Genomic DNA, 19730 nt, shown 5'->3' on the forward strand with positions numbered 1-19730 from the left:
GTCGGCCCGACTTCTGCTATTCTTCTGCGTAGGCGTTCAGACTCAACCAATCATTCAGACTAAAACTGGTTCTCCTGCATTAATACTTGAATGGTTATGAGCTCATAAGGACATCATTATCGCGACCACAAGATGTGAAGTAAAAAATATTGCTTAAACTGCATTCTTCCTTAATGAATAATGGCAGCGTTTCGCAAATTATGCAAACTCCAAGCACTTCCTTAAAGTTTTAACCATAAATTAATGCCACGCAACATGACAACTGAGCGAAACTTATCTGAATAAATAAGGAAGTGAGCGAAAAGTATGTGATGGTTAACAGTTTCACAGTACGACGCAAATGTTAACCTTTCTCAGCCCTCTAGGAGCCTCGTTTTCGAGTAAATGAAGATAATGAACGACTAACGAGCTTTTGTGTGCTAGAAAGGGGTAACTCACACTATTAAAAATAAAGACGAAACCCGCTCGTGTCAAGGAGGAAAGGAGGATGTACGCCGAGGTCGCGCGGAACACTTCGAAACAAATAAATCACTTATTTATTTAAATCTTCGAAACTTACCTGTAATAATTTCAGTCAATCATGTGCTTCTCCCCGAGGCAGATTATATGGAGAGATACGCCGTTCCTCGTCTAACGAGACGCCGTTTTTTCGAGCTGCGAGTCGATGGACGGATGTTGTTACTCTGTAACTTCGAGTTTTAGAGCTATAGGGTTCACTAAGCTCGCGACGGTTTCACGCGACCAGCCGCACTGGCCTCCCGGCTTCCCTTTGAACGCAACAGGTGCCATTCGTTCAAATGATTGAGAGTCGCCTGGGTCCTAAAGCCGGAGCTTCCGTCTAGTGATGATGGGGATTTTGATTCATCTCGGTGATTCGAATCTGTTGAGTGGGTTCGCGTTCACCAAAAAGATTCTTTCAAGGTTTGCAGTAGATCCGTAAGACAGCGGGTAGCGACTTGTCTTTTTGTGAGTCAGGATTCATCAACCGACTCGTTCAAAACAAGTCGTTTTGCGTGTACGAAACTGCTGAAATAGTTTAAGCACCTCACGCATCTCCTCACAAGTAAAAAGCAGACGCGCTTCAAAGTGGAGATTCAGTGAATCAAAGTGGTTCAGTCAGTCTATAGAAGTAAACGAGGATGATTCGCTGTAGAGGTACAGGAATTCTCAACAAATGTTTTCAGTGTGGGATAACAGATTTTTTTTTTTCAGCGGAGTGAAAATTTTAAACATTTAACCTTAGGGAGATTTCTGTGTTGCTTTGCGTTTGTCTAAAATTGGATGACGGCGATTACTTAATTAAGGATCAGGAAAGGAAGTGATAAGTTAACAAACTATACCTCAACAAATATAAATTATTAACTGAGACGCAATTAAATTCAATGCCTATTGTGTCGCGTACGTGTAACCGAATACAGATTTATTCAGACATTTGAGAAAGGCAGGCCAAGAGGAAATGGGGTCGGTACTTCTGTAGGAGAGAATCGTGATTACAAACTATCGACTGACATGAGACTGCTGCTACTTGAAGAAAAGACACCAAGCTGAGCATGAACAAAGAGAAGAGTCCATTAACACAACAATCATTAGAGCCACTCACACCCAACAATGGCCTGTCTGTCTACCTGCTTCGTTTTGAGGTATTAAATTCTCTTGATGCACAGTATAAAGGTTGAAAATAAAAGGAAACGTTTAACAAATGGCACACCCCATTGTCCACGATGTGTAGACTACACTCTATTCATCACTTCCACATGTTATACCTAGTATGTTCAAAAAAAATATAAAATAACGATATTTAGAATTGAATCAATTACTGTAATAATTTGAATTACTCTTCATTTTAATTTAAGTGGCGTATTTTTCTTTGATAAAAACGTCAAATGTAGGTTAGATGTAGCCAGAATTTGCACATCTGTATCGTTATGTATTCATGGTAAAAAAAAAAAAAAAAAAAAAAAAAAAAAAAAAAAAATTAACATAAAATGTATCTTGAATGTAGTATTTAAAATTTTAGGGGGGCTTAGACCCCCATAAGGGTATAATATATGTAATGTAGCAAAAATGTATGCAGCAAAAAGTGCAGTATTCACTGTATTGCATAGATAGCATATAACTGAAAAAACCAAAAACAAATATTAATGATCTCTCTCACACACACCTGTTTGCTGCACACACACATTTTGCTGTTTGCATTCCTAGTACAACCAACTTCCCGTAGGTCAAGTATGCAAATCTCTTCACTACATGCAGTGGAATATGTGTAACACTGAAACTTCAATTATCAAATGAAAATGGCCTATTCAATTTTGTACTATATTTGTGGAAAGTGCCTAATATTTAACCTTTTTTTCCAGCATATGACTGTGGCCAGTATGTTCACTTGTGTTTAAAATTAAAACAATGAATGACAAGAGGGAACATACTAGTGTTGTTTGTATACAGATATCTTATGCTTAAATAAAACACCCAATTTATCGATTTGCCACCTTTTAATGGAAAAAGGTCCTGAAAGGTCCATGTACCACAAACATATTTGAACTAAAAACCATATGTGCTTTTATGTCTATGACAAAGTGAAAATGTTAAACATACATGTACATTCATATTGGGAAATTCATGTTAAGGACGGTGAAGGATGTTTCTTGCGACACAATCATCAAGATGCATCTATACAGTGGGAATGGTAAATTCCAGAATATGACAAAAATACTCTGCAGCAGCGCTAAAACCTATTTGACCAGTAATTGCATAATTTTTCAAAATGTTGACAAATGTGCAAGCATGACTAAGAGCGCTCATGAGGAAATGCTGAAATGAACTTATGCCGAACACTGTCAAACAAACAACTTTCCAGTCCAGCCACTTTTGTCAGCAACCGCTAAACCCAACGGGCCTCTGTCAGCACAATTTACACATTTACAAGGGTCTTAAGATCCCGTTGCTGACCGTACAGTGCTGGAATTGCATGAGGTCTTGGTCATATTTGGGTTCATTTTTTCACTGATTTATACATTAATGAATGAAGAGCTGCAATTTGTGTAACACTCAAATGAGAAGGAAAAGACATCAGTTAACAGTTGAACACAAAAATGCAAAGAATTCTAATCTAATTAGCACTTCATCTGGCAAAAAAAAAACCTATTTGAAATTAATTTTTATAAACCTCACAGTGAGCCATTATGCCCTTTTAAAGATAACAGACACACATTTACACAGAGTCCACACACATGAACAAATGACCCAGGAAAATGTGTCCAGTTCTAGTCTTGTTCTTCATTTACCTCATTTGTACACAAATACTAAAAGGGAAAAACATGTGGATCACTCATAAATCATACAAACTTTAAATACAAGGATTCTGGTTTCTAAGGCCTTCGATGAAGACAGGTGTTTTTTTTTTTTTTTTTTTTGCTTTAGTGTTTATAATAGAATACAATGTGGTAGAGACTGACAGGAGGCCAAAAAAGGAAAACCAGAAAAAAAGTAACACTTGTTCTGACATTTCAAACAGTTTACCAGGCGTGTGTAGTGTTCCTATATCAAATACTTTGTTCTTTGGTCAGTTTATTCTTGCTTCTTGATGCTTGCATATATAATCATTTTTATTTACATGGTTTAAAACCTGTCAAAATAAATAAAGAATTCAAATTTTGGTATGGAAGAAGTCTTTCCCACAAAATAAAAAAGAAAACCAATTTTTTTTCAAAGTCTTCTCCATCTAAGGCAACAGTTCTTCATCAAATATTTCAGGTAGAGCACATCTCATTATTCCCAATAGGTGCCTATATATATATTTATATATATATATATATATATATATATATATATATATATATATATATATATATATATATATACACACACACACACACACACACCACACATGCCCACTAATGCTTGTGAGCTAGAGAACTTGAGTGAGTGGTTATATTTGGATCTACTCAAATCCCATCCAGAGACTTTTGTTGTCCTTCCTTCATTTCAGTGCATTGAGAGGCATTTGGTCAGTGTTAACTGCAGACAGGACCACTGTTGAGGAAGTAAGTGGTCATATCTCCTTTCCCCTTCACTTTCACCAGTCCACGGCACTCCAGCTGGTAGCCCTTACTTTCTAGTACATGGTATAAGTCAGTGGTCACCTATAGGAATAAAGAACACCACATTACACACTGAAATCTAATTAGCCAAAAACCAAAGATGAGGTCTGCAATTTCTGCAGCACCAAAGGGAATTGTAAAAACAAATGTAGTTTTCAAATGGCTAATTCAACTGTCTGCCATTGGTTGGATAAACAGGTAGCCACGCCCCAATCAGGCCACTGGTTAAAGCATTGTTGCTATGCCAGTCTGGTCGAGATGCTCAAACTAACAGAGCAACATGTTTAAACATCCAGAGTCAGTGAATACACTTTTCAGAGAAATCAACTAACAAATTCTACGCGTTTAACTGGAGAAGAAAGTAATTCGAAATTTAAGGTAATTGTGACCCTGGACCATAAAACCAGTCTGAGACTTATGAGGGTGCTAAAAACACAGTACAGAGATAATAACGATTAAAGTTGCCCAGATTAAGTTCTTAGCAATGCATATTACTAATAAAAAATGAAGTTTTGATACTTATGGTAAGAAATGTACGATATATCTTAATGAAATTGAAATGATTTTTGGCATCAACGAAAAATTAATAATTTTAAACCATGCAATGTTTCTTGGCTACTGTTACAAAATTGGCCCAAAGGCTCAAGACGTCCAGCGTCACTATTTTTAATTTCTCGTTTCACTTTAAGTAATAAATAAGAAGCTATGAAGTCACAAAATTGCAATTGCAGTAACATGAAGAGAGAGGGCAGCACCATCTTTATAAATGCAACATAGTAATTGATGTATAGCGTTGCACATTTGAAGGAAGAAATTAATCGGGGATTCTAAGCTGTGTTTTGCCAAAAATAGTCTTGTATAAGCAGAGAGTTTATTATGTTGTGGTTACCTGGATACGATCAGGAACACCTGTGCTGTCCATGCGACTGGCCACATTCACTGTGTTACCCCATATGTCATACTGAGGCTTTCTGGCTCCAATCACACCAGCAACCACTGGCCCAATGTTCAAACCTGTGGTAAAAATACATTTGTCACTGTCTGCTCTAACAAACCCCCGAGCCTCTGAGTCTGCAAGCCAATTCATAAACACTTGTCTTTGCACTTTCCAAGTTAAATATATCAGGTAAAGTTCACGGTGAAGACCTACTTACCTATCTTCATCTGAAAGTTGTTGAATGAGTGTTCGTTGATGTACTTCATCTGTTCGCGTAGCCTCATGGCATAATCGGCAAGAGCTAGAATGTGTGTGCGGCCCTCTTTGTCGTACGTTGAGTCGTTCAATCCAGATGCTGCCATGTAAGTGCTACCGATAGTTTTGATCTTCTCCAGCTGCTTATATTTCTCTTCAGAAATTATCTATTAACAGTAAAGAAGATAACATGGTGGCAGGAATGTTTTATTTGCTTTGTTTTGGTAACCTCCAAATTGTAAAACACATTTGGTCATGGATTAAATTAATCATGCGTGATGAATACTGTAACTTGTACAGTGGAATTGGTAAGCAAGAACATTAGCTTTTACGTTGAACTTTTGTCTCCACACCAGTAGGTGTCAGTATAAAACCAAAGGCTACTGTAAAATTCAACAGACTTCTGAAATTCTGACATGGCAAAATGATACTTCCATTGCCGAAGCAGGTCAAACAAGGTTCTCACCTCATCGAAGTCAGCGATGATCTCATTAAGCAGTCTCAGGCACTCCACACCCTCATTGTTGGCCTCCAGTTCAGTGTAAAACTCTGAGAAGTTGCTTATGGAGGCAAACATAACTGCCACACATTCACACGACTGATAGTACAGCTCATCGTTTCGCCGTTCTCGCGCGAGGAAGTGGGCAGCCACATCTTTGGGCAGGATGTTGTGAAGGAGACGACGGTTGTAGGCCTGCAGCTCCTCCATCTCTTCTTTCTCTTCAGTGGCCTGGTGAAGAATGACAAGTCATGGAATATACGTTGGTATCCTACTGAAAATGTATTTTCGTTAAGCGACCGATTCAGAGACGGGCTACACACCTGTAGCTTCCACAGGAAGTCAAGGCGTGCCGTGGACTCGACCTGCTGTGCGTGCAGATAGAGAGCCAGTACAAATACAGTGAGGATCACTGGAATCGACACCCTCAGAGACACTTTAGTCACCATTTCCTGGCTGTGTGGGAAAACAACAACACGTACAGATTGGAGTTTGTCAGAGTACAAAAACATGATGAGGAGCAGAGTAAAGTTTCTGTGTTGCAGCTTATACTGCAATTAACTCATATATACAGTAAATAGTTTTGGAAATATGCTGACAGAATTGAAAAGAGGAGACAATGCACATTACACTGGAATCTAATATGTGCTCATATTTTACATTTCTTTCTACCTTTGAACCATCAATCTGAAACTTACAATCATATTGCAAAATAAAGCATGAACTCACCAATAATTTGTTTCATTGAAAGAATACCTGTGGAAAAACAGACATATTTCTATTAGTGACCAACATGAACTACTAAAATTAAACACCTAGAAAAAATATGGGTCATTCAATTTAGAAGGTTATATTTATAACATATACATTATTTAATTTAATACATTTAAATCTTTTGACAGAGTAATATAATAGAAACATATTAAATACTATTGCATTTTATAATAAGTAACTTCAGTCCCATTTGCATTTGCCCATTCATCATTTTTTAATTCTACATAAACTTTTAAAACATACAACTAAAATGTTATTTAACCATGCATTAGCTGTCAAATGTTTTGGGTCCTTAAATTTCTAATAAAATGACTAAAATATTAAAACAGTGAAAACTGACAAAATGCATTCTTAATTTTTTTGACCACACATAAAGCAGCTTTGTCAAGACAAAAAACAATGACTGTATTTTGCGACTGAAAACTGAATATTACAACTACTGCCCATTTTAGCAGTTTTTAAACCTCAAAAAGGCACAAATGGCACAAATGTTTTTTGACACAAATGTCTCATACGGATTATACATGGATTATAATATTGTTTTCTATTATAATGTTCTATTAACTCAATATTAAAACCAATGCCAGAGCAAAAAAAAAAAATATGAATAATAATATGCAACAGAATAGACTCCAGTATTTAAAGAGTTAAATATTAATATTAATATTAATTTAGATTTTATACAGAAATCAAGAGATTAGTAGTTTTTACTACTAGATTTTGTACAGAAATCAAAAGCAGTAAGTAGTTTTTTTAGTTGTTTTTTTCTAAATACTGTTTCATTGTATTAGACATACTTTAGACATAATATGCAGATACGCAACCAAGTCTGTACTTTGTACTGATGATCATTTTAGTATGGATCATCTAATGCCACTGACATTACAAGATGACGTTCACATATCCACTGTGTTTGCGGAGGATAACACTCACATTGCATTGGCGGTGACCAACAGGTCGGCGTTGTCTAGCATCGTGACTAGAGGCCACTCCACTAGCAGCAGGAAGAAGACCTGGATGAAGAGCATGAGGACCAGCTTGCCTATACTGCTGATGTGCAGGAACACTGAGCAGCACAGCAGAGTCAGCAGCACGCTGTATGTGAAATACTAGAAGCACAGGAGAAACACTATCATACAACATGCCTTCACCGTAAAAACAGGGGCCAAATCATTAACGTTAAACGAGTTTTTGCTTAAAAAATTATAATGGGTCTCAGTGAGCAAGAAACGGTTGATGCAGTAGGGAGACATATATATGCACATCATACATGTACAGATGGACACACACACTGACCTCGGGTAGAGGACATGCTGAAGGCTGCCTGGGACACAAGAAGAAGGGGTCCTCTATTGGTCCAGTCAGATTATACAGCAGGCACAGTGTGACAGAGTCAGAAATATTCAGCTGTTCAGCCACACATTTAAGCAGATCCTCCCGGTCACAGGTAAACTGACAGAGTTTTTTTTGTTAAAAACAAAAGAACATTTAGAAGTGCGAAACAACAGAAATGTGCACAATGTGTGTTAGATTAAAGGGGTCACGAACAGTAAGAACTTATTACTTTGTTCACTTAATTTTACCATGGGTTTGTTTACAAACAAGGCATAAATTGATGCATGTTTTTAGAAAGACTGAAACTAAAAGATGGTGTCGTGGTGACTGTATTGGATCCAGCAGTAACGTCGCAACTCACAAGTGCGAGTAACTTTATTACTTGTTCACTATCGCTTTGTGTCGGGTTTTTGACCTAAATCACAGCAGTGTCCATCTTTTACGAATGTAGGCTGTCAAACTTACACGACTGTTAGCCAATCGTAGCAGTAGTCTACAGAACTGCCATGATTATTCAAAAAGAACGGTCTGATGAGGGGTTAAAAACAGGACAGAAAATAGCTTAGTTCCAAATGATGTTTTTTGATGTAAAAAATCTTGAAAACATTGCAGTACAAAATAAAAAGAAACAAACAAAGAAAGGGCCTGACCCCTTTAAACATGAAATTAATTTTAGTCAATTGAGCATATAATCATTATTAAACTTGTAATAATCCTAAAAATATTAATCCAGGATAATATTAAGTCCTGCATTACAGAGCTATAAGTACATGCACATTATTTATATTTATTTGTATTTTTTTTAATATTATTATTGTTATTTAAATGGCAGCAACAGCATTTTCAGATTTCAAATGAGGACCGTATTAAATATATTTTATTTTGCTGTTTATCGTGTAATCTCCACCTATTTATATAAATAAATAAACCAACATTAATCAAAGTGACACTAAATCAAAGTGAAAACCAAGCTCAACTTGGGAAATTAGTGCTCATGCTCGTGTAGAATTACACTGACATGCAGGGGGCTATAAATAAATAAAGAAATAAATAAATAACTGACAAAGGATTTCCTTTCCCACCAAGCATCAGACTCAGATCAAATTCCTACCATATTAACAAAGGCAGAGATGAAAAGAAGCAGAATTGTAAAGGCTCCGACGAGTGTGCTATTGACACGGGACTGAACAATCCTCTTTGACACTGTCTGCAAGGTAACGGGGAAAAGCTGAAAGAGAGACAAAAATCATGGATTGCACATTTGCTTCATTTAAAAACGCAGTCTAGATTTTTAGATGCATAAATGTTAAGGACCAAGGGAGGTAGTAACTGACCTTAACACAGGAGTAAATGGCACATATAAAGAGGACATGGGCGAGAATAATAAAGATGCTGATGAACATGCCCAGCATTAATGGTGTACTGCAAGACAAAATACACAACACCAACTCGATGTATAATATAACAAATATATATATATATATCTTAACATTAAATCATTAAAGAATACTTCTTCACTCACTGTGGAAATATGATGACTTGTATAAAAACAATAAAGCAGAAGACGACTAGTGTACAGGCCACATAACCACCAAAACGATCATCCACCTTTTTTGAATACTAAAAGCACAAAAAGTTGTTATTGTTAGCAGTTCTGGTTTTTTTTAGTACTCTGAGTTTGTAAATGTTGTGTCAGAGCTGTACAGTGTTAAACACATTTTACAAGCCGTCTACGGACCTTTTTTTCCAGAAAAGGTGTTTGGAATGTGAGCAGGAACTTCTTGACGTGGTCTTTCCGCAGCTGGTCAATGCTTCGAGCATCGATGGCACGTCCTAAAAACTCATCGACCTCGTCCTCCGGGTTCAGGGCCTCCTGGGCGCAGCGGCTGGAGAGAGCAAATACAGTTACATCACTGTAAGGCATTAATATACCTCATAAAACGCATAACATAAGCTACCATTTTTAATCAGTTATGAATGAATTTGCATTAGCGGTGACCAAACTTGCTTGAAACCTACTCTAGACCACACATTTTATGTTGGCTTCTAAAGCAACTCGCAGATCGCAAAAACAGCCTGTGAAATCTAACCCGCGAGCCCCTTCAGAGCCAGAGAGAATGGATTTGTGTCCTAATAAAAGCAGAACTCACTTATCTTTGCTGGAGGCTTCATCTATGCCCTGAAAACAGACAGGTAGATTAGTTATAGTGGGCAGTAAAAACACAGTGGAAGTAGAAAAACACATTCTGGGTTTCATCTCAGACAGCTCCGAGGACAACCCCACAGAGCCACTGCTGCTTTAATTAACACTCAGGGACTTCAAATTACATTCAGAGCGAGAGAGTGAGAACTTGACAGAGACAAGAAATGGGTCTTACATCATGTTCCTGTTTTCCAGAAAAAACATTCTTAAACAAAAAAATAAATGTGCTTGAAAATCAAAACTGCCTAATATTATACAAACATACTGGTAAATTTGTAGTATGCATTTTGAATAGTATACATAAAGCAATACATAAACATTTTTCATTAACAGTACATTTGCATGCATAGTTTTTGAAGGAATAATTTGAAATAAGTTTTCATTTCCTTATGTTTTCTTACCATAGTGACAATTGTTTTTTCATATGATCGTATTTCAAGACAAAAGGTTGCATTAATTATTTCAAGGACGTTATGTACGTTTTGCACAAAAATACTGATTAGAGACGATAGCTACTCGTAAGATAATACATTGTATTTTAGTTTATAATAAACTTTCAGTATATAAACACGCACATAAAATGATTTTAATTTACAATGCAGCATTATTTTACATATTTTTTGGAAGAATATATATTGAAAGGTGTTTTAATCTAATTACGTTTTCTTACCCTAAAACGTTTTAACAAACCATAATATGAAAACCATAACCCTTTTTTTTATTACATTTTGTATTTTTTTCAATATTTAAAAGCATATACATTTAAATATTTTTTAATTTTAAAGGTTCAAACAAATTAAAACATTTTTAAAGATGTTTTTACATTAAATAATAACTTTTTTTGAATCGTATCAGCAATGTGTGTATATGAGCACTTTTGCATGTATAACAGAATTTTTGGATGCTTGTATTTTTATAAATATTTTATTAAAATCATATGAATAAACACGCAGTAAAAATCTACTGGAAAACCAATTAATTCTCTACAAAAAAACGTCTATTTGAAATAATAATCTGTCCGTATTGTGCACTCGTTCTTTTCTTATCAAAACGGGTGACACAATATTTATTTGTCACTCTATTACTGTCCATGCTTTTTTTGTGTGAAACTGATGGAAAAGTCATCGCCTGGAAAGGGGAAAAAAGCAATTCACACATAGGCACTGCCAAGCTCCGGAGAAAATTGCTTCAATTATGACTTGTTGCTACACTCATAAAGAAGTGCAGGGGAGATCAGACGGCATTGAGCTGTCAGAGGCGGAGCGAGAGCGGACCTCACCATCTGTCTGAAGACTTTGGAATCTTTAGTCCTGGAGAAAGATCTGTCAGGAACCCACCGCGACATCAGACCGTCTGAAGAGTTGGCTCTAGCACGCTGCATCTTAGCCATCATTGCTTTTTCCTCTTTCTGCAAGAGAAATTTGGCACAAGGACACACACAGGAAATTAAACCGTACTCCAGCAAACTAAAATAAATAGAAACTTTATTGATCCCCAAAGGAAAATTCAGTCATTTGTATCAAGGCACAACAAAACACAGCCCTCACCTCCAAATATTACGCATTCGAGATACAGAGTTTTTGTATAAACAATGTCCATATGATTACATTTGACTGACCCTTTTCTGACTGCAGCCCAGGACAAAAAACGTCTCGATGTTGTTGTCCTTCAAGTATGCGTTTCTCTCCCCTCCAAAACCTGGTTCCACTTCATAGTCACCATTTAAATACTGCAGTGTGGCTTTGGTGATGTGGATCCGCCTGCAGACATTCACCACATTAGGAGTTTTACTACTAAAAAGAATTTGTCACCCAATAAATGAAAACTTTGTGCAAATTTACTCACCCTCAAGCCATCCAAACATAAATGAATTTGTTTTTCATAGAAACATTTTAACATTACATGACTTGCTCACCAATGGGTACCGTCAGAATGAGAGCACTAAAAACATATATGTATGTGTATATTTATATAAATACACACACCCATGCGTTATATATGTTGAAAATATTTACAAGTATGTACACATTTATATTCTTATAAATATAAATATTTAATATATAAACACGTGGAAATATGTGTACTGTGTATATAAATACACACACATGCATGTATTTAAGAAAATTATATTTTTATCTATGAAAAATAAGATATAAATCAGATCTTTAATTTTAGCCGAAAGTGAAGGATTAAATGAAGCTTGTATTATTATTGTACTTGTTTGATCAACTTTCTCTCATTCCGACGGCACCCATTCACTACAGATGATCCATTGGTGAGCAAGAGATGAAATGCTAAATTGCATCTACATTTCGGAAGGCCTGAGGCCGAACACAGATCTACATATTTTACAGCCGACTTTGAATGGAAAGCTTATTACTGATCAGATTTTTGATGGGTGGTGTTCACTTTTACCCTGCTTGACCTCCCGCCTCCATCTGGTTGGCCAGTGTGACATCGTTGGACCACACGTCAAACTGCCATTTGCGTAGGCCGAGCACCCCGCAGTGCACACGGCCGCTATGTATTCCCACGCGCATGTTCACATTCACTCCCGTGACCTCTCGCACCAATCTGCGCATGGAGCAACATGCATGCATTTTAAATTTTAAAAAAACGTGTTGATGAGGAAGAGACATCAATGCAGAAAATAATGTGAAGAACAACGTACGAGATGGCCTCAATCATGTCTACTCCCATCTCCACGCAGCAGTGCGCATGATCTGCCCTTGCCTCCGGAAGTCCAGACACACAGTAATAACAGTCCCCCAGGATCTTGATCCGCAGACAGTGGTTTTCCTAAGAATTCAGACATAACACAGCACATTTATGCAACTCTTATTGCGGAAATCCTCACTAATAGGATGTTATGATGCTAGCATCCTTCTGGGTGGCTGCATGTTAAAAAATGGTTTTTATTAACATATCGTCTGTTTCTCGAGGATTGTTTTTCATTTTATCAGGATATTTGGTAACACTCTATTTTAAGGTGTCCTTGTTACATGTTACATGCACGTACAATAAATTATGCAGAATTACATGCAAGTAACCCTAAGTCAAACAATAACCATATAGTAAGTACATGTAGTGAATTACTATTACTCACTACTTATATAATTACACTGTAACACCTTAAAGTAAAATATAACCACATATTTAATTGTGCATGTTCATTTTTTAAATTAGAAATCATATGTAATCTAAATTTATATAGAATTTAAACAACGATTTAAAAACTAAATCAAAAACATTTTCTCAAAAAGACCTTTTTAAAATGTAATTTAATATATTTTCTGAGTAAAACAGTCTAATGTTTAAAATGGGATATTCTGTTAAGATATGTTTTTCACAACATTTCTTGACAAGCAACAAACTGGTTTCTCTGTGGCATTCAATTAATATAAATGAATGAATCTTGAATGTCCTATTTGACATCTTGTATAAACAAACTGGTCATATCTAAAGAAATTACTTCACCTCCTATAGTTTGTTATATGAGTAGAATCTATCCATTATATTCCATTTAGGCAAAATGGCACAAATAGTATACATTTTATTGTTGACCATTTTAAAAGTTACTTGCAATCAAATAATAATTATTAGCTTGTCAATACTGAGCACAAAACAAGGCACATTATTAGTTATTGCTAAAAATGGGTTGATGACTTTCTAAGAAAAACATCAACATTTTTTAACATGTTTATGCTTGAAGTGACACACACACACACACACACACACACACAGTATATACACAAAATTCTATATGTATATAGCTACCTATCAAGTGTTACTATTAATTTAACTTATTAAGATTTTTTTTTATAATAACTTTGTAATAGTAAACTAAAAATTCATGTTGTCCACTTACCCAAGCCAATTTATCAAAGCGAGCAAAAAGCTCATTAAGGGTCATCACAAGCTCCTGAGCCGTGCACTGAGATGCCAAACTGGTGAAGCCCTCGATGTCCGCAAACAGGATACTGTTGCGTGAACAGACAGAAAGACAGACAGAGAAAATGAGATCAATAATCACCGAGCACCTTGTCTGGGTCACTGAAGTTGGTTTGATGGGCTAACCGAGAAAAAACATCGATTCAGTTCACTTTCTGAATAGAGGGTGGCCACTCTCAATACTGCAGTCTATCCTTCAATTAGAAAAAGCAGGACTCGGCGGGTGTCCTTAAAGGCCTCCTAGCCATGAGGAGGATAGATGCTCATCAACTACAATTTAAGACATGACAGAATGGACACACGGTACGGACGCATTATCGCGCGACAACAGATGGCACTGTTGCCTTCATAAACGGCTGAAAAAAACCAAAAACATTTGGAAAGCAGGATCCCTACACAGTCTGTGACATCTAGCATTTTCACACATCCAAGTTTTCCTAGCACAGATGCTTCAAGCTGGCTGGGATTACGCAGGACAAAGTGTTGAATTCCACGCGCTCCAAACTTGTAACTGCATTACTAAAGCGGCTTGCTGTCATTTCACACAGCGTTCTGTTAATTGATTGTGTAACTTCTGGTACATCATAACAAGCAGCCACAACCCAACTTGACCCTCAGAAAAGTCACGTCTCAAGGACTAGCGAGTACACTAATCTGCGTTTAAGCATTCAACATCGCTTCAGCCTTGGGAAAGATAACCTTAAGCGGTATCAGTGTCCAATGTGTCTGTGTTTTATCCAGACTTGTCGCCTGCTTTAATCACGTGGGGACGGAGTGTTATAACACTGTTGGTTCTCATACTGGAGGTGTGAGGACAACATTGGCAACAGTATCTGTATGACACCATGTGCTGGTCTTGGCATTTGCGTACCTGACGTTGTCGTGCTTCTGGATGTAGATCTTGTGGAACATCATATCCTCTTTCTTGGCGTTGATGTCTGCCTTCATCTCCATGGCAACGTGCCTTGGCAACACAGAGAGCAGCAGGCGCTCCTGGATCAGGTTTCAGATGACACCAGTAAGCATGTGTATGTATATGTACACATACATGTATGTGTGGGTAGCTGCCATTTTATATATATTATATATATATATATATATATATAAAATGAGAAAAAAGTTAGGACACCCAATTGAATTCCATGGTTTTCTGTATGATGACATCAAAAATTATCTGTTTTTTGTCAGTTCTTCAGCAAAATAGAACCTCAGATGAACTACATCACTACATTACATGACATCACACGGTGTCATTATTTAGTTAACAAAAATAAAGCAGAGATGGAAAAGCTATTTGTGACAAAAGCTCTATTCACACAGGATTAGTATCATGTAGGGACCTTGTGTTATTTTTGAAATTACCCCCCACACCCGAATTTTGTGTGGCACATTCGCACAGGCTAAGTGAAGCCTGTGATTTTGGTTGAATTTACAGACTTTATCATTTAACATGTGAACTGAGGCCTGTAGAGCCTGCGGCGAGGTTCTTGGTTTGTCTGCCATTTCTCAGAGCGTTACAGAGATCTTAGGGTGAATTTGCTAAGATGTCCAATCCTGGCTGGATTGGTGTCTGTTTTTAAATGTCTTCCACTTGTGGATAATCTACCTCACTGTAGAATGATGGGCTTCAAATAGTTTGGAAATGGCCGTATTACATAGTACGTCCCACACTGATAACAGCAACAATTGCTTTTCTAAGAACACTGTCTTACCTTCTTGTCATTGTGTTAACACACAGACCAGCAACCTGCTAAAACTTCTGTTTTTATAGACTTCTGTTTTTATTCACACCTGCAAATGATCAGTTATTCAAAGGCATTAGATTAACAATGCGTGTCTGCTACTTACACTCTTAAGTCCTATGCTATCACTAAAGTTGTCCTAACTTTATCCTACACAGCTTTTCCAATTTGGCTTTATTTTTTGTTAAATAAGTAATGACATGGTGCAATATGTCATATGTTGTTGTTCATCTGAGATTTTTTTTTTCCAAATTCTAAGACCCGCCAAGAACCAAATCATTGTTTATGATGTCTTGATATGGAAAACCATGGAATTCAATATGATGTCCTAAGGCTGATGATAAACTCGGCAACTTTTTGAGCAATTTTGCTTGGCCACTTTCAATTGAAAATGCATACATTTTTATCCGGATAATTTAGATCAGTCTTGGGCCCTGTGTCTAAACTGGTTGACCGTTTATGACAACATTTCCTAAAGTTGCCCACTGTATCATCAGCCTTAGGACATCATATTGAATTCCATGGTCTTCCATGTACTTTTTCACATTACTGTATAAATATGTGCCTGTATGTGCACAAAGGTTTGTGCATAAAAGTTATACTACTATTATTAACTTGACAATGTTTTAAAGCTTTGTGTATGGCTGAAGCAGCGGCTCTTTATAGGATGCATTTAAAGTTGTAACTTTTCAATCAAGGTTTTACGGTCTCACAAGGTTTTACTATGAGCTAAAGCACAGCATGTTATCAGCATGCTTCATGCACATTCATGAGGTAAACAAGTATCGGGCGGGTAGGTGTGTTTGTTTACTCGAGCGCTTGCCAACCTGCTGCTGGTTCTCTCTCTGAAGGTGTATTCTGGCTTGGATGTATCCTCTGGTCTCCTTGAAGGCCTGTCTCTGAGACACCTCTGCTGGGTAGTGTGTGCAGATGCCAATGATGTTGGTACACAGGAAAATCATTGCGTTGGCACATAACTGCACACAGGAAAAAAAAAAAGAGGAATAAAATTAGGAATTTTGGATGTGAGATAAAAATGACTATTTATGTTTGTATTCCATGGTAGAGATCACCACGGGTCACGCTTTGCTGTAAATGTGAGCACAGACATTATTTTATACTAAATTTATAAACTTAGCTCATAATTATTAACCATGGAATTTAAGTTTAATTGAAGCTGTACCTTCATGACACACGTGGTTTACTGACTGAAAGATTAATTCACTGTGGTCTGGAAAAATCAATTGAGATACGTTAAAATAATTTGAATACAGTCATTTAATAGGTAGTACAAAATAAACTTTTAATATTTAACATTTTTTAAATATCTATTTTAAATTAAGAATATTATTTGATTTTGATGGGACTTGAATTGTATGTTAAACACACATACATACACACACACACACACACACAATACTATTATATTGTGACATACTAACATATGATATATTAATAATAAATGTGACTATGCTCTGCACATCTGTTTGGGGAAAAAAAGGACAAGCTCAGTCAGCCAATAGTAAATCTTTTCCAATCCAGAGGGAAACTAAGGAAGATTTACGTCTTTCTAATTTAACCATGTCTGGCTACATATCACAAACATTTTGGCCTTATTTAATGGCAAAAAGGTGACTCATGTCCTAAATTGGCTTCAGTCCTCTTGATCTATGAGCATCCATCAGGAATAAACAGAGAACACAATGAAACAGCCATGAACCTCACAGAGTAGAGGTGGGGTACTGAAGGCCGTTTACCGTAGTACTTACTGCCTGTTTTACAGCGCTCAAGCTAAAATCAATCATACAAAATGTCAGGCATTTATAAAAGACGAAATCTGAACTCCCAACACAGTGTGGAAAAATCCTGTATCAAAAAGACATACTGCATGAATCAAGTTGCTTCCCGACACTGAAAATAAACGTCTGGAAATCCATATCTCCGAAAAGTGAACACTGGAAAAAGTTTTTGTTCAGAAGTAAGTCAAAACACTTCATTCCTTATCCTCCAGCAACAGCCAGTTTCCCGCGAGTTTATATTGATTCTTGCCAGCCAATCACTGAAGCTGCTTATTTTCAATCATTATTCAGCATTTCAGTGCCGTCGGCAGTTGACATTTAAACCAACACAATACAAAGCCCACAGAAATGGTCCAAACAGCTGAAGACCAATTAATGTAATAGTATAAGGAATTACGCCTACTTTCTGCAGTAATATGAGAAGCATCCAGCGACCAGCTTTGTGTTTCAGGTCTTTTATCTTTACATCAGTACAAGTATCTGGGGATTCGATGGTATGCGGTCAAACCAGTGTGTTTAAAAGAACTGAAGATGGTTTGCGCTTTTACTGCAAATGGTTTCGGAGAATAGCGTAACAGGTACTTTATAGATAGCATTTTTGCGCAAGTTAATCTTAAAAGATATCTAAGTCACATGTCTAACAAATTAAACTAAGTCAAGCCTATTTCAAGACCATTAAGCACATTCCCCCCAATTATTTAATTGTTATTCATGTTGTTAGGGTTGCGTTTCGAAGATTACATCGCGTCCTGTCTCTTCCTGGTATCTTGATATAGCTATGTTATCTGATTTACATGGTCATAACATAAGTTGAAAAATTGAATATGACAGTGAACGCAAAGGTCAGTAAGTGATTATAACATGTAAGAGTACGCTTCTACCATCGACAACCCAAGCAAACAGTCATCATTTTCCATCAGTCAGAATCAGTTTGCCTGAGAGAATTTGTTGAGGCCCATTTCTCTGCAACAAGCGTTTTCTTCTTTGCCAGAGGAACGGTCTTTATTTATCCACTTGACAAGAAATGGCACGGCAGAGCTTCAGAAAAATAGCTCCACTCCCTCTTTCAAGTGCCCCTAGAGTGAATGTGCAAACATCTTCAGATTTTAGAGTTCAGGAAGAAAAGCCAGACCCATCAGGCATCCATTTGCTCAGATGACGTTATCGGTTTGCGTAATTTTAGCATTAAGGTGGGTTGTGTGGGTTGCAAAAGTTTTCCAAAACTAAAAAAGGCTGTTCTATTCAAGGGACTCGCGCTAATACCAATGGTCCGATCCACCAAGCTGATCAGACGTGGAAAATGTGGTGATGTGGCAAATACGACAGACTGCTAATTCTCCATGTGTGGGCCGAAAAGGCCCAGTAATAAATTAGGTAAGTAACCTAACTAGTCAACTAGCAAAGTATTACTAGAATTACTTCTTACTGATCAAGTAAGAAGTAATTCTCACCTCACCTAAACTGACGTTACAACAAAATGCATTGGTTGATTCTGTGGATGTGTCATAAGCTTTTAGCTTTCACATTTAGCAATATTTCGATTCATAATATCTGATTCTTATTAGAGTCATATTTCATATCAGACCTGTATATAGTGTGCTGGCAAACTGCATTTTCTCCACAGCAGGGTCTGTCTTCGAGTAACTTTCTGGATAAGGACACGTGAAATTATAAAAATGATATGGTCTTTATACAGACAACAGTTGCATGTGTGGATTATCCTAATGGTGGCAGTTTAATTTTCTAATGGGATCCCACGTGAGCACTCGCTGAGTAATTATTTTTAATCTTGTTTTTAATTAAATGCATATTGTTCATTCATTTAAAAGAAAAATACCAAAAAAAAGCTGAAACCGATGTGGTCGAAAACACTAATCAATCAATGACGTAGCATTTGTGAATAAAAAATATACACTACCATTTAAAGGACGTTTAATAAAAGCTCAGCAAAAACATTAAAGCTAGCCTTTTTAACATATATTCAATTCTATTTTAATATATTATAAAATGTAATTTATGTCTGTAATGGCAAACCTGAATTGTTAGCAGCCTTTCTAGTTTCAGCGTCACTTGATCCTTCAGAATTTATTCTAATGTGCGGATTTGCTTTAAGAAAAAAACGTATGTTATTACTG

The 19730-nt window shown here is 36.7% G+C and overlaps 2 protein-coding genes across 8 annotated transcripts in view; both read right to left on the bottom strand.

Moving 5' to 3' along the window:
- The window catches only part of galnt6 (UDP-N-acetyl-alpha-D-galactosamine:polypeptide N-acetylgalactosaminyltransferase 6 (GalNAc-T6)), a 9190-nt gene extending 8389 nt beyond the window's left edge, over nucleotides 1–801 (bottom strand). The window contains exon 1 of the mRNA XM_043225288.1: nucleotides 560–801. The gene's annotated coding sequence lies outside the window, so the exon portion shown is untranslated. The remainder of the gene's footprint in view (nucleotides 1–559) is intronic.
- Nucleotides 802–2477: 1676 nt separating this feature from the next.
- The window catches only part of adcy6b (adenylate cyclase 6b), a 36927-nt gene continuing 19674 nt past the window's right edge, over nucleotides 2478–19730 (bottom strand). For all 7 annotated transcript variants that reach the window (XM_043224806.1, XM_043224803.1, XM_043224802.1 and 4 more), the window contains 20 exons: nucleotides 16624–16773; nucleotides 14926–15047; nucleotides 13972–14083; nucleotides 12775–12902; nucleotides 12519–12677; nucleotides 11722–11863; nucleotides 11383–11511; nucleotides 10051–10079; nucleotides 9639–9786; nucleotides 9423–9520; nucleotides 9235–9322; nucleotides 9012–9128; nucleotides 7862–8017; nucleotides 7499–7674; nucleotides 6521–6547; nucleotides 6115–6247; nucleotides 5759–6022; nucleotides 5255–5459; nucleotides 4990–5114; nucleotides 2478–4142 (listed from right to left, as the gene is read on the bottom strand). In XM_043224806.1, the coding sequence (XP_043080741.1) occupies nucleotides 4014–4142; nucleotides 4990–5114; nucleotides 5255–5459; nucleotides 5759–6022; nucleotides 6115–6247; nucleotides 6521–6547; nucleotides 7499–7674; nucleotides 7862–8017; nucleotides 9012–9128; nucleotides 9235–9322; nucleotides 9423–9520; nucleotides 9639–9786; nucleotides 10051–10079; nucleotides 11383–11511; nucleotides 11722–11863; nucleotides 12519–12677; nucleotides 12775–12902; nucleotides 13972–14083; nucleotides 14926–15047; nucleotides 16624–16773 (2637 nt within the window). In that variant the 3' untranslated portion in view covers nucleotides 2478–4013. The remainder of the gene's footprint in view (nucleotides 4143–4989; nucleotides 5115–5254; nucleotides 5460–5758; nucleotides 6023–6114; nucleotides 6248–6520; nucleotides 6548–7498; nucleotides 7675–7861; nucleotides 8018–9011; nucleotides 9129–9234; nucleotides 9323–9422; nucleotides 9521–9638; nucleotides 9787–10050; nucleotides 10080–11382; nucleotides 11512–11721; nucleotides 11864–12518; nucleotides 12678–12774; nucleotides 12903–13971; nucleotides 14084–14925; nucleotides 15048–16623; nucleotides 16774–19730) is intronic.

Source organism: Puntigrus tetrazona, chromosome 23, assembly GCF_018831695.1.
Source record: "Puntigrus tetrazona isolate hp1 chromosome 23, ASM1883169v1, whole genome shotgun sequence".
Taxonomy (NCBI): Eukaryota; Metazoa; Chordata; class Actinopteri; order Cypriniformes; family Cyprinidae; genus Puntigrus; species Puntigrus tetrazona.